The following is a 15,134-nucleotide window of genomic DNA, read 5'->3' as shown; positions in this document are numbered from 1 at the left end:
ATTGATATTTTAGGGCTTTTGATCAGAATGAGAATATGAATCGACTGATGTAAAACTTAACTTGAGATGGCGCTTTAAACAGTTTGATTTTTGTTAATTAAAAGTTTAAACATCGGAATTGAAGCATCCTTTAGTCGTTTGGACCACCGTTTGATGGTAAGTTTTACATCAATCGACTCGTATCCTCATTCCGATCAAAAGCCCTAAAATATCAGTTTGAAATTTGGAAAAAACTTAACGGCGTTAAGTTTTTTTTAACGGAGGTCCAATGAAAACAAATAGTGTGAAAGTTGGGATCAGTGACAACTATTTTCAAAATTGGGATTATTATCAGCCAACTGCGTTAAGTTGGGATTATTAAAATCCAATTTCCTTATTATAAAGAGGTATATAATTTGATAAAAATAGCATCAAAATTTTACTATAAAGGTTTACAATAATTACAGTTTACAGTGGATGTAGACATCATCGAAAGAAGTTGTCAAACTTTTATTGGGAGGATTTTGAAAGTCAGCAACACAATGTACTTGTTGCTCAACATGAATTTTGAGCTTATATGTAATTATATCAACCAATTAAATCACATTTAGAAGAGGTTGAAACGCTTGACATGAAGAAAGCTCATCCTCTAAGCACGTTAAAGGTTATCCAACATTTGACTCTTACCATTTCCTAGCAAACAATGAAAATTTCTTGGTTCATAAATACCATAATTAAATGTATATGTGCACTAGTATTTCTTGTTAGCTATACATAATTGGTATATATGTTATAAAATTTGCTGGCATAATTTAGCTCGTCAAGCGATGAGATATTGAAATATGCTAAAACACTTTTCGATACCAAGGTAAGATCGAAATGAGATTATTTTACTAATGTGCCCAAACAAATGTTATTAGTCTTGTGGATACAAAGAATGCAACACAACGGGTTCAAGGACATACGAGTGTTTGTTCACCGGAGGAAGCAAAAATAGTTTTACATGAAAGCCATGCGTGATACGACATTCATTAGTCAGCTTAGGGATTTGCATGTCAATGAGTCAAGCGACAAATCATTGCTACATACGTGATTTAAGATGATGTACAAATTTTTTATTTATTTGTTTGGTTGGGGGAAGTGGGGTGGGGGAGGGGGTTTCATTTATTAACTTATTTTTTTAGTAATAATAACGTTGTAACGCGACAACATAATTTATTCATAAGTACTGATACGAGATAGATAATGCGCTATTTTTGTTAGGTTTTTTAACAAGACGACAAGCATAACCAAGTGTATTAGTTAGGGGTGATCACAAAAACGAATTAACCGAATTGAGACCGAATTAACCAAAAAACCGGACCGAAGCATTAACTGACGGTTAATTTTTTGTTTTTTTGAAAATCCGAATTTTCGGCTTTGGATTTCCATTTTTAAAAAACCAAAAAAAAAAAATGAAGTGAACCAATTAATGGTGATGAAGATTATGAAAACTGAGACTAAATTTGAAGATGAGCAAGATGATGATTGGATATTAGATTTAAACTTTTTAGTGTTTTTTGATTAAAAACTTTGTTAAATTTTAAACTCTATTCGTATGGTTTTACATAACATGTGTCTATATTGTTTTTTGTATTCAATCTATTTGTGGTAATCTAATTATCTAATATAGTCTTACGAGCTTAAAATTCTCATCTTCATTTTTTATTTTTTTTTGCAACATCTACACATAACTGAAAAAACCGACTATAACCAAACCGAACTTGAAAATAACCGAAAATAAAAAAAACAAAAACCGAACGCTTTATATATTTAAAAAACCGAACCCGAACCAAACCGAACTTAATTATTTTTTAATTGTAAATCACCAATTAACATTTGATGAGTGTAGAAAATGAGTTATTCAATAGAATTGAACTCAATGGCGTCTTCTTCTTCATGGTGGCAATCACTGTTCTCTCCGGCGAAGAATGCGTTCACCACTCACTGCTTCAAACGCCTCCAAGAATACGGTTAGCTTGATTTCACAATTACATTCCGTATGCAATTCACACTTTCCGATTACAAACTTAGGGTTTATGTTGTCTTCTTCCTATATTAACCCACCATCAGCTTATCATTACACATTTCTGCAATTCGTTGATTGGAATTTTTTATATGTGATTTGTCAAAATTATATATATGCATTTAATTTTGAAAAATTGCATATAAAAGTTCACATATAGTTCAAACATAAGCATAACAAATCAATGAGAAAATATCAAACAGTAAAATTAGATTAGTTTATGGATCGGGTCGGGATCTCGGGTTAACACCACGGTCCGATTTTGGGCGCTTGTGACTGATTACCGATTTGTTGGTTTTATTAGATCAGCAACTATTCATGATAATTTTACAACACTGTGTATATCTTTCATTTATATAACTATATCCATGAAATTAGGGCATTTTGCAGCTAAATAAACTACTTAGTGACTGAAATTTACATCTTGCAATTGTGAATACTTGAGATTTTAAAGGCTTTCTAACTTAGTTTTATTAACAGCCAATCTTAAGATGGTAAAATCATCACAAGAACATAAAGCATTAGCAAGTTTAAATGAAATGGAGAATATTATCGGGTACAAGTTCAAGAACAAGTTGTTATTACAACAAGCGTTTACACATCCAAGTTATCAAGAATCCGAATCATATGAAAGACTCGAGTACGTTGGTGATTCAATTCTCAATTTTTTAATCAGTAAACAACAATTCTTTACGTACCCGAATCTCTCACCAGGCTCATTAACCGCCTTACGAGCTGCAAATGTTGACACTGAGAAATTAGCGCGTGTGGCAGTTAAATATAACTTCCATAACTACCTACAACATGAGAATCCAGTGCTTAGTAAACAAGTATGTTATTCCAAATATTTTTTTCTTATAGCTTTTAAATAGTTCTGTATGTAAATTGTAAACTTATTCTTTATTTTGTGTAGATTCGGGTATTTATTAAAGCTATTGAAAAGTATCCGTTTCATTCGTACGGATTAATCGATGCTCCAAAAACTTTAGCTGATGTTGTTGAATCCACAATCGGGGCCATATATGTTGATAGCAACTCGTCAGTCGATACTACATGGGAGTTTTGACTCATTTATGCCTCCTTTCATTTAATTTATGTTTCTATTCTATAAATGTTGTGGTTGCTAATTTTTAATTATTGATCTTTTTGGTATGGGAATTACATGTATACCCCAAACCTGGAAAATCTTATATATACTCATACAAAACTAAAAATATCATATATGCCCTTACAAAGTATTTAAACTATCAATATCTAATTCATTAAAAACAGTATAATAGATGACCATTTTACCTTTATTTTTCTAAAACTTTGAAATTTCATACATGTCCATCTTTATGCATGGTTCAATTACCTGAAATTTCATATATCTCCATCTTTATACATGCTTATCGTCAATGTCGTTCAAAATCCAAAAAAAAAACAGCGTATAAACAAATGCAATGGAAAGTGGTAGAATGATCATTAAGTAAAAATTCATTAAAGTTGGGTGTATATGATATATTTAGTTTTGGTTGGATATCTATCAAAATTTTCAAGTTTGTAAGGGTATATATGAAACTAATAATTTCAATTTTAATAATAATATTACAATAATACTAATTTTTATGATTTGACCAATTTGACCCGCTAGGGAAAAACATAATCTAAGTCAAGACATGTTTGTTTATTGTGTTATTTAGGTGGCTAAGATTTTATTGGAGCCAATGATTACTCCTGAAATGCTGCAACAGAATCCAGTAAGGAAGCTTAATGAACTCTGTCACAAAAAGAAATTAAAAATAAGATTTAGAGATAAGTGGTCAAAACAAGGGGTTTATGAAATTTTTATTGATAATCAACTTAAGGGAAAAGGTGTATACAAAGCAAAGAAAGAGATTGCATTAAATAGAGCAGCTGAGGAAGCATGTAACAACATTATAAACGACATGAGTACTACAGACAACGTAATCGAAAGTTTAGAATAGGTAAATTTAAGGGGTGTTTGTGATTCTTATTGAAATTATTTATTGGGTTATTGTGATCTGGTAGAACAATGAGGAGTTTTGATTCACCAAATGTAGGTGACCTTGTAATTGCTCATAATTAATAATAAGAGCTGTATGAATTTTGTCTGGAGGTACTGTTTAGCTGAAACACAAACACAAGAGTTTATATCATACTGAGTTAATTATGCAGATGGTACACATCCATATTATGGTTTTAGTCTAAAGATTTAGAAAATACACTTTTAGTCGCAATTGTTCACTCAACGGTAACATTATTTGTCCTTTTCACTTACTAAGTTCTAAAATGTATGTCAGTTTTGAGCGAAAAGATTATTTATCTTTTAGTTAAATAAACGATGTGAAAGGGGAGAGGCAAACAGAGATCGAGGGGGAGTGAAGGCGTGGTGATTGGACTAGTCCTTTGTGAGCCTCGTGCTTGTGTAGAAGAAGGATGCCCAATGACCGAAGTGTGTTGGCCTCGACAAAAAACTTCTTTGTTCTAATGAATTTGCAAATTTTCTAAACCTCTTAAAAATTTTTAAATAAAATAAAATTGCAAAAATTGTTAATTTTTTGTAAAGTTAGTTATGTTTATGTCATAATTTTATAAATTATGCGATATTTAAATTACCTTACGTATAAATGTATGCAATATTTTACTGCTATGAATATCAATGTCTAGGGGGGCTACAAATAGCACAGTGGTAGTGATTCATGTGTCAATCACATATATTCTATAAAACAGGTCACCGTTTGTCTTGCCATGGACCGGGGGGTTTATGTTGTGACTAGTCTTTGACGTGAGAATAAGTATTTGAGAAGGGACTCAAATAATGAACAAATAAAGTTAGTAAAGTGTGGTAGCGTGAAAATGTTTTTCATCATGTTGTATGGCTTTTAGGAGATCTAGGTATACGTGGCGCCTCATGATCTAGTGGTCACAGTCTTAATCCAAGAGATAAATGCATTATCCGATAGTTTGGTCTTTGTTGATGTAGATTTTCTCTCTGGCGATATCATGTTTATTAGATGCTATAGTAGTTTTCTGTTATGTTTACCATTCCCAAACCTTAGCATCGTCCTATTGAAGTATTGATCCCCTCGTGGCCTAATTATCGGCCAGCAAGTTCCCGGTGATCAATTTCTTCTATCTTTTGATTGAAGCTTACATTTTTGTCCTAATTAATTGGGCCTACATCTGACCGTTTGTACTCATATTTTATTATAATGTAATTATTTATGCGATATTAAAAAGCATAAATTGATTATATAAAGTAAATGTAATAAGAGATTAAAAGGTGGGCGCGGGAAGGATTAGAGGTGTGCAATGTGCACAACTAACTTTGCGCTAAATAAGTTTGGATTGGAAACTAGTTTTATAGAAAATAATATGGTTATGTTTGAAACCGGTCTTTGATGGATCAGATCCGATTGGGGCTGGTTTTGATTTCAATATTAGGGTCTGGTTTGGGATCCTGAACCCGCTCAATTTACACCTCTAGGGAGGGTGAGAATTAGATCGTTAGACAAGTAGATTGACCATGGGAAATCATCAAATTCATTCAATCATCTGACACAAGATGGATTTCGAACTGAGAAGAGCGAGAGAGAAATTGGAGAAGGAACAAAAGGATCGAAAAGAGAAAGCCAAATTACGAATTGAACGTGACAGAAAGGCCAAACAGGAAGCTGCTCGTCAACGTGAAGCCGTCGAAGCTGCTCAGAGATCTCGTAGAATTGATGCCATGGAAGCACAACTCAAGGTAATTTCGATTTGTTGTTATTCGATTGGTAATTTCAATCGGATTTGTTGATTATTGAGACTGGTTACTTAATGTGGTGGTATGTGATCCGATTTCTCATGATCTTTAGGTTGCACAATTTGATTCTTAATCAGTATCATTTGGGGACAAAATTAGGGTTTTGTGATTATTAACAACAATAATGACTACTGCTGTATTGTTTGTCATTGCATATCCAAATAGATTGGGATTAATCTCATAAGCTCAAGTAGTAAACATTAAAGTTTAAACAACATATATTTATTTACCAACAATAATCAGATTGAGAACCACTTTCAAACACTATAATTTTAAAATTTATTTATTTTTGTTCTTTTTATATGTTATAAATATTTGTCAACACAAAAAGGGAAAATGAAATATATATGTATAGCTCATGTAAGGGGGTGTTTGGGATTCCTTATTTTGTCTCCTTATAACTTTTCATTAAGTTAATAAGTTACAAAAATGTAACTTATGGAACTTTTCCTCTCACAATATAAGCAATCCCAAACACCTTATTACTTTTCAAAAAGTTTATAAGTTATAAGTTGGTGAAAATAAGCAATACCAAACACCCCCTAAGTACATATAGGTAACTCGTAATCGACATATATATACCTGTTATAAGATACATTTATGTAACTTTAGGAGATAGATATAGTTTTCACGAGTTTTCAAGTTCAAAAAAATTAGTGTTTGATAGGGGTTTTCACGAGTTTTCAAGTTAAAGGTGGTTTCCGTTAGAACACTCTCCTATATGTGCGTGTGTTTAACTATAAAATGTCTCATTTTTTTAATAATTATTTAGGCAGAGCAACAAATGGAAGAAACCATATTTGCAGGGAGAGGAATATCTTTCAATCGTGTTCTAGAAGCTGTCCCATTTGAGGGTTCTGGAGATAAAATTAAACTACCACCTTCATGTTTCACTGAATTATCAGATCAAGGCGCATTTGATAAAGGCCCTCTTCATTTCCAACTATCACTAGCTCATCAAGATCACGGGTCAACCCACGCGGGGGTCTTGGAATTTACCGCAGACGAAGGCTCAGTCAGGATCCCACCTCACATATGGAATAACTTATATTCTAATCAAGATCCAAGCACTCCTTTAGTTGAAATTAAGTATGTTTGGTTACCAAAAGGAACATATGCAAAACTTCAATCACAAGAACTTGGGTTTTCAGATATTCCAAACCACAAAGTGGTTCTTGAAACGACCCTTCGCCAACACGCGACTCTTTCTCAGAACGATGTTTTAACTGTTACACATGGTGTGTTGACTTTTCATTTACGCGTTCTTGAGCTAAAACCGTCATCGAGTGTGTCAGTTCTCGAAACCGATATCGAGGTTGATATTATGGGTCCTGACTCACTCCCCGAGAAAACCAACCAGCACGTGTTGAAACCGTTAGTGTTCGGGAAACCTGAGTCGGGAGTTGTTAAAGAAGGTGAATACGTTTATTACAAGTTTCTAATCGATGATGACACGTGGCAAATAATCAGTTCTGGAGATGTTGAAATTGAAGTCGTTTTGGATTCAGAGGCAAACGGAGACACAGATCTTTGTCTTTCCCGACACCCGTTATTGTTTCCGAACACCCACCAACATGGTTGGTCTAGCCATGATGTTGGGTCAAAGTGTTTGGTTCTCGGGTCAAAGGACCACACGTTAGGTCCAGGTAGTTACAGTGTCGGTGTGTATGGTTTCAAAGGAACAACAAAGTATCATGTTTCGGTAACAGTTAAAGATACTTCAAAACCAAACGTCGGTCAACAACCCATGTCATCTTCAGCATCAACAGCAGATACAGTGGAGTGTGGGAATTGCAAACATTATATACCTGTGAGAACGGTAGCGCTTCATGAGGCGTATTGTAGAAGACATAATGTCGTTTGTCAGCATACGGGGTGTGGTGTTGTTTTGAGGACTGAAGAGGTTAAGAATCATGTGCATTGTGAGAAATGTGGGTTGGCTTCTCATAGCACTGAGTTGGAAAAACATATGAAAATGTTTCATGAGCCGTTACGTTGCCCGTGTGGGGTTGTCCTTGAGAAGACACAAATGGTAAGCAACACTTTTATATAATTGTTTGGCTTAAAGGGAACATGCCTAACGAGTCTACAGTCGTCCAACGTCTATTGTTAATGCACACAACCCTTAAATCCTTTTATTTACAGATTTAGATTAAAAAAACTTACTAATATTGTTTTCATAAACCTAAGGCCACTTAAATATATAAAAATATTTTAATCAATTTGGTTTCGTTTTTCCCACCCAAAACTTGTCATGTGATGGAATTTTCAGAAACTCCAAAAGGCATATACATGTTTTGGATTGAAAAAATATTATTTTTGTTGTCTAAATATTTTAAAGTTGGGGGTATTTTTGTCATTTTATGTTGACTTTTCGAAAGTTTTTGGTTGGAATTGACATAAATGAAATCATATTTGATACTTCTATCTTGAAATGTTGTTTTAAATTTCCTTGTAAACCTTTAGAATTTTTTTGGGTGCATTAGGCATACCTTATCCCCTTTTGTTATTATGATTAAAAACTGTTTCAACCCATATTGAAAATGACCCGTTTTGACATGTTAACCAATGTCTAAATCTAGTCGTCTTTATTGCTTTAGATAATTTAGTTTCATAACTGTAGTCTTCTTTATTGCTTTAGATAATTTTTTTCCGGTTGTTAAAAGAGTATATGTTTTGTCTTGTTTATTACAGGTGCAACACCAGTCTTCAGAGTGTGCCTTACGACTAGTGACATGTCGGTTTTGTGGTGACATGGTCCAAGCGGGTTCGTTGCTGTTGATGCACGAGACCGGTTAAGAGGACTCTCTGAGCATGAGAGTCTCTGTGGGTCCAGGACCGCCCCATGTGACTCGTGTGGTCGGACGGTTATGTTGAAAGAAATGGAAATTCATCAAGTAGCCGTTCATCAGAAGAATTGATGCTGCTGTGTCTATTATGGTTATTGTTATTCATGATGTAATCCACTTATGATTGTTTGTAAATGGATGTGGATATGTAAGGCCTGTGCTCTTGCCTATTTGGGTCTTTCTTAATCAATGCTTTTTCTTAATGTTGTTTTATGAAACTTGTTAAATAATTGATGTTATTGTTGGTTAGATCAGTTTCAATCCGACTCATTTGCTACTTTCGCTGTTTTGGGCTCATAAGCCACCACCGTTGTTTCTCCTTCGTCGCTCACATCATAGCTACACTTCCATCTTTCTCCTTTGCATTCCTCACTTGCCATCTCATCTCTGGATTGATTGATAAAACCCTAAATTAAGCGATCCAACAACTCAACTTTTCCGATTGCCAATGCCATCAAAATAAGGGGATGGGAGTGTCATCGTTCTACTCTTAACAATAACACAACACAACTGTAAGTAATTTCGAATATTCAATATCCCGTTTCTAAATTCGCTCACAACGAGGAATTTCTGGAATTTCTGATTGCCTTAACTATTCTGTAAAATACATGCATTAGCTTTTTTTTTCCATTGATTTAAGAGTGAATGACTTAGATTTGGTACTATCATACAATTTGAAGTATGTCTTGACTTAATTTGAAGTATGTCTTGACTTCCAGTGAACTAATCACATTCCATTGATCAGGTCACTGCACAATAGTAGTAATAATAATATTATTAAAACTAACAATTATTTTTTTATACTATATTTTTGTAGATTTAGCATTACACCCTTAGAAGGTTTGCGTTATTTGAGCGAAACTTGCTCATAGGGGTGACAATTTTGACCCGTTTAGTTATTACTTTGGGTTTTTTTCTAAAACGTGTCAATCATGATGTCTAGCTTTAAGATAAATGTTTGAAATGGGGTGCAAATGGCCCAAAGTTTGACTTTTTGAACATAGTGTTATTTTGTTAGTAAATGTTAATTTTCACAGCTACATGTGCAGACGAATGTTATGTTTTTAGTTTGCTTCACAGCAATTTATGTTCCTTGGTATTTCTTGTTCAATTTGAAGTTTAAACAAGGGTTAATCAAATGAAATCAAACAACGATAACTCGATGAAGGCATAAGGCCACAGCAACCACCAAAACAAAAATAGATTAAAGATCGAGCTAATCATGATCCTAAATTCAAATACAATAGTCAGTGTGTATTCAAAAACACTAAAAAAAGTTTTTATTTCTCATTTCAACCAAAAGTATAGTTACAAAACAGGATATGCAACAAAATCCTAAAATCAAAAAACTCAAAAACCGCCACAACCACCACACCCGCCGCCAGACATCATATCACCTATCAACAACCCGCCAAGTGCTCCTCCCAGCAAACCCGTCCCAAACCCCATTCCAGACCGACGAAGCTGAGGCTGGACAACCGGCGGTGGATAATACCCGTACCCCGGTTGTTGGTTCGGGTAACCATATCCCCCAGGTTGTTGGTTTGGGTAACCATATCCAGGCGGTTGTTGGTTTGTGTAAGCATACGCCACCTCACGTGGAGGATACGCGGTTACCGGTTCAGCCGGTTTCCCAACAAACTTCTCTCCAAACTCATACTTGAAACTCTTTCTGACGACCTTCTCACTTGATAACTAACCGTCTTCCCGTTATCTTTAACACCTTCCAGAAGCTCTTTAACCGGAACATGAACCTCTCCTAAATTCTTCTTCCCACCGAAGATCCCCTCCGCCTTTATCTTAACCACCAGCGTCATACCTGAGACTTCATCGATGACAAACTTCCACGTGGGGTCGGTATCACCGGTTTTGTCCGTACCGGTTCTTTGCTTATGATGTTTGCCGGTTGCGTCCGAGATGAAAGCGACCGCGTAAACATTCGACTTGCCGGTGAATCTTGAGTCCGGTTGCGGAGATGAGAGTGAGGGTTAGATTTCGGTACTCCATTAATTATGTGAATGTGAAAGAAAAGAAACGAAATAGAATATTGTTTGAATGATGATTATGGGATAGAGATGTTTAAATTTATAGTGAAATTAGTTTGGAAAGGAAACCGACTCTTTTTAAGTTTTGGGATATGTTCGACGAAATGACGCGGAAGGTATATACGTGTAACGATATTAACGAATAAATGGTTTGTCGATAACAGATTCATCATCTGAATATTTTTTTAATGGGAAGTAGTATGAAATATTAGCCATTAAAAATGATTTGAAAAGATGAAATATTTTTTTTTGAACGACCAATCAAGTGGATATGTAAATGTAAAAAATCTCGACCTAGCAAGAAGCTAGACTGAGAAACACAACTACAGCGTCAACAACAAAAATACATCAAAAATTAAATACTCTCCACCTCTCCCACGTAATGTCTAAATTCTTAGACCTATTAGAAACCCACAAAAAACTTAACGCTTTAATTTCTCCCAGTATGTTATTGACGTTCGCCTCCTTCCTTTCGAAGACCACCATATTTCTCGTTTTCCATAGGCACCATACCAAAGTTAGACAAACCGCATGGAACGTCTTAGCTTTCCGTTTGGGCAATCGGTAATGTTTATGAAGCTCCAGAATGTCACGAATTGAGAAAGCAAAGAAGGTTGGGACCTTACACCAATTAGCGATACAATGCCAAACCGTTTGAGCAAATCTGCATGAAATCAAAATATGTTCCGCCGTCTCCTCTGCCTCGCCACATACCGGGCACCATGTAGATGCAACCACTACATCTCTACTGGCTAACTCAACTAAAACCGGGATTCGATCCATTTCTGCCCTCCACGCTAGCACCTCGACTTTCTTAGGAACATAATTATTCCATTCTATTGTGTAATCCACGTCTCCTCCCTGCACCGAATCTATCCTTTGCTTAAGACTTCTCACCGAAAAATTATTACCTTGATCCAAACCCCAAGTTAACCGGTCTGCCCCCACCTGTAACCGAACATGTTGGACCACAGATAGAATCCCCATGAGCTCCTCTATTTCTTGCAGGCCCAATGGTTCTCTAATCCAACCCCAAGTTCCACATATCTCATCCATATACATTGTAAGCCTATAAGAAACATGGCACTCCTTATTTGACTCGAGTTGGTACAACCGTGGAAACCTGGTCTGAAAGGCTCGATCTCCACACCACTTATCCATCCAAAAAAGAGTGTTCTCGCCATTCCTCACTTCACATGTAAAGGCATCTTCCAAAACTATACCAACTTCTTCAAGTTTTTTTGAAATCATCACTATTTGTTTCCAAGGTCCCGGAACCGAAACGTTAACAGGAATAAAAGACCATGACCTTTCCAAGTGATGAATAGCCCAAATCACTTTCCTCCACAACCCATTTTTCTCACTCTTGAATCTCCACCACCACTTTGCCAACATTGCTAAATTAGTGTCTCGTAGGGATCCCAACCCAAGACCCCCGTTCCCCTTTGGAGCTATCACCTTATCCCACGCTACCCAGTTTATTTTTACAACCTCTTTCGACCCTCCCCACAAGAAAACTCGTCTAATCCTTTCCAATTTTTCCAGCACCCCTTCCGGAGCTTTATACAACGAAAAGAAGTATGTCGGTAAAGAGTTCAACACTGATTTAATTACCGTAATTCGCCCCCCCCCCCCCCAAAGGAAGGCTTTTTAGCTTTCCAAAGTGAAAGCCTTCTCCTAAACGTCTCCACAACCGGATCCCACGAAGCCACCAGATTCATATTCCCGCCGACTAGCAAACCGAGGTACTTAAATAGAAACGAACCCGCCTTGCTATTCAATAAACTCGCCATCTCTAACCTTTCTGGTTCCTCCACCCTAATACCGTACACCCAACTTTTGTTAACATTAATTGAAGATTTTGAAAATTAAAACACTATAAATTAAAACTTTTTTTCATTTTGTTCGTTCAGCATCTCTATCACGCTAATGGTATTACCCAGTAATTTATGCATATGTCCCATGTCTTATGTGCCATAATCATCCTTACAAGTTCTACTTGCTTTCAACACATATTTCCGTCATATTTACCATCCACTCAAGGTAATGGTTATTCACACACCCTTTTTTGATATTCATACACCCTTTTAACACACATTTTATCTCTATATACACCCTATAAAGGGTGTATGAATAACACATTCCCCACTCAAATTTATGTGTTTTATTGATGTAGTTTACTTTCTATATATGATAGATCCATGATTCATATTAACTTCATCAACGTCTTTTTTATGAATGGCCTTTTCATTGTTTCAAAATATTTTAAAGCATAAAGTAAGGTAGTTCTATAATTATTCTATAGAATAATACTTATAATGACTGAAATTCGATCATTTATACCAAAAGGATAATAATCCCCCCCCCTACCCTAATAAAAATGATAATAACATGGCGCCATTCTATAATTATTCTATAGAATAATACTTATAATGACTGGAATTCGACCATTTATGCCAAAAGGATAATAACACCCCCCCCCCCTAATAAAAAACAATAATAACATGGCGCCATAAAAAGGTGGTTAGGGTGGTAATAATAATATGACGCCATATCAGACTTTTAACATTTCAGATTTTTCATATTTGAATTTGTATTCGTTTACCCGACTCGGGAATATATTTCGAACTTCCTTATTAATAAAAACTTGTATTTATTAGTATTTAATTTGGTTTAACTTTTAAACTTGTCAAACAATGTTTAAAAACCTATAAAATCGCTTAAAACGGCTAAATAACGTGTTTATGGAAGTACAAGGACTAATTTTGTCAAATCTTTTCTAATTTTTGACTAAATTAACGAAACTTAAGCTCCAAGACACGTCAATTAATATTTTAAAACATCCCAATTCGTTTTCTTGTTGTCCAAGCTGAATTTTGTTAGTTATTATACCCGATTTTCTCATTAATAGCTTATTTCGTTCCTAATCGAGTGGATTACTTCATAAATTCTTCAATACACATCTCTAAACCCTAATAACTACCGACTTCCAGCCATTCTCCCCATATCCCATGAAATTTCCATTCCCCTCCATCAAATTCTTCAAGATTTAATCGATTTCATTCAAGACTAGTTGACTTTAGTATTCAAGACCTCATTGACCACAAATTTCTCTTAGTTTCAATCTTCGTTCATTGTCTAAAGAAGATGCTGCATACTTTCTAATTTATAGTTGTTTAGAAAGACATCATCAAGTTAGACCAGCATGTATAATGTGCAAGAATATCGTTTAAATATAAATGAGAAACCAAGGTGGACGACAAAAAGCACTATTCCATATTTCCATTAAAACCAAGCATGGACCTTGTTTTAAACTCTAATCAGTCAATTGTCTCGCATCCTCTTCCCAATTAAAGCCCTAAAACATCATTTTCGAAAATCGCATAAAAATTTAACGTAGTTCAATAGATGTCCAATGAGACAAAATGTTTAAAAGGTGGGACTTAAAGTATAAATATTCTTAGATGAGTATAACGAGATTATTAATGACCAACCACACAAATGTTAGATTGTTAAAATTCAATTTGCTAATTGGGGAATCATATTTTAAATAAACAATTTAACAATATCCTTTTTTTTAAACCACCACAACAAAATTACTTATTATTAATGAAACCTTAATACCATGTAAACCAGCGAAGACCTAACTACATGAAAACCTCGTATAGATACAAAATTTTGATCGCCAACTAAAACACTAAAATAAATACAATAGACACCAACTTAATACACTTATATTTAGGTGAACAAATACTAGTGACTTCCACTATATTAACAAAAGCAGTAACAGATCTGAAGCTGAAACTACTTATCACCTTTAAAAAATCACAAGAATCATAAAATGTATTATTTTCATCCGATCTTTAACATTCAACAACTAAGACAGTTTTATCACATATTATTCGTTTTTATATTAACATAAAAGAAAATAACAACTAATAATATGTAAGTGACATGAATTAAACACACATAATTAGTAGATTATTTAATTTCATTCTCAAATTTAATTGGGAAAAATAGCCCTAAACATGAGCAAAGTTACGTTACACAAATTGAAAAAGAGAGAATAGTCATTCATGTGGCTTGTTTATTTTAGCTATTCTGGTACAATCTTTAAAATCTTAAGAAAACTAGGTCTCTAGCCATTAAAATTTATATTTTTAATGATTTTAGTCAACTTAACAAACAATATCCAACTTCATCGTTTTACTCCCCACCCCCCACGTGTGAGGTATTTTCACCACCCATATTTCAAAAAATCGATGAGGAAGACACAAGGGCTACAGAAAGGACATTTTGACTATGGGCGTACAAAAATACCCCTCACGTGTGACACATGTGAAGGGCTTTAAACAAATAAATTAGACGTCGTTTGACAATTGAACTGA

The 15,134-nt window shown here is 34.8% G+C and overlaps 1 protein-coding gene and 2 pseudogenes across 2 annotated transcripts; 2 read left to right on the top strand and 1 right to left on the bottom strand.

Annotated features, from left to right (window-relative positions):
• The first annotated feature begins 1,873 nt into the window (after nucleotides 1-1,873).
• Nucleotides 1,874-4,217, top strand: LOC143571620 (ribonuclease 3-like protein 3). Its single transcript, XM_077057002.1, has 5 exons — nucleotides 1,874-1,991; nucleotides 2,525-2,874; nucleotides 2,958-3,103; nucleotide 3,592; nucleotides 3,727-4,217. Exons 1-5 carry the CDS (start codon nucleotides 1,874-1,876, stop codon nucleotides 4,009-4,011), a joined length of 900 nt encoding a protein of 299 aa, XP_076913117.1. The 3' UTR covers nucleotides 4,012-4,217.
• A 1,366-nt stretch (nucleotides 4,218-5,583) lies between these two features.
• On the top strand, nucleotides 5,584-8,944 carry LOC143571618 (uncharacterized; annotated as a pseudogene). Its single transcript, XR_013142125.1, has 3 exons — nucleotides 5,584-5,795; nucleotides 6,625-7,884; nucleotides 8,547-8,944. The product of XR_013142125.1 is annotated as an uncharacterized LOC143571618 (transcript).
• Nucleotides 8,945-10,051: 1,107 nt separating this feature from the next.
• Nucleotides 10,052-10,763, bottom strand: LOC143571628 (protein SRC2 homolog; annotated as a pseudogene).
• Between the last annotated feature and the right edge of the window lie 4,371 nt (nucleotides 10,764-15,134).

The sequence above is a fragment of the Bidens hawaiensis genome, unplaced genomic scaffold (genome assembly GCF_021521415.1).
Source record: "Bidens hawaiensis isolate Kalapana, Puna unplaced genomic scaffold, B.hawaiensis_p1.1 tig00025445_1, whole genome shotgun sequence".
NCBI classification, from domain to species: Eukaryota; Viridiplantae; Streptophyta; class Magnoliopsida; order Asterales; family Asteraceae; genus Bidens; species Bidens hawaiensis.
The sequence above is the reverse complement of the archived record's forward strand: the minus strand, read 5'-3'. Positions and strand labels throughout refer to the sequence as shown.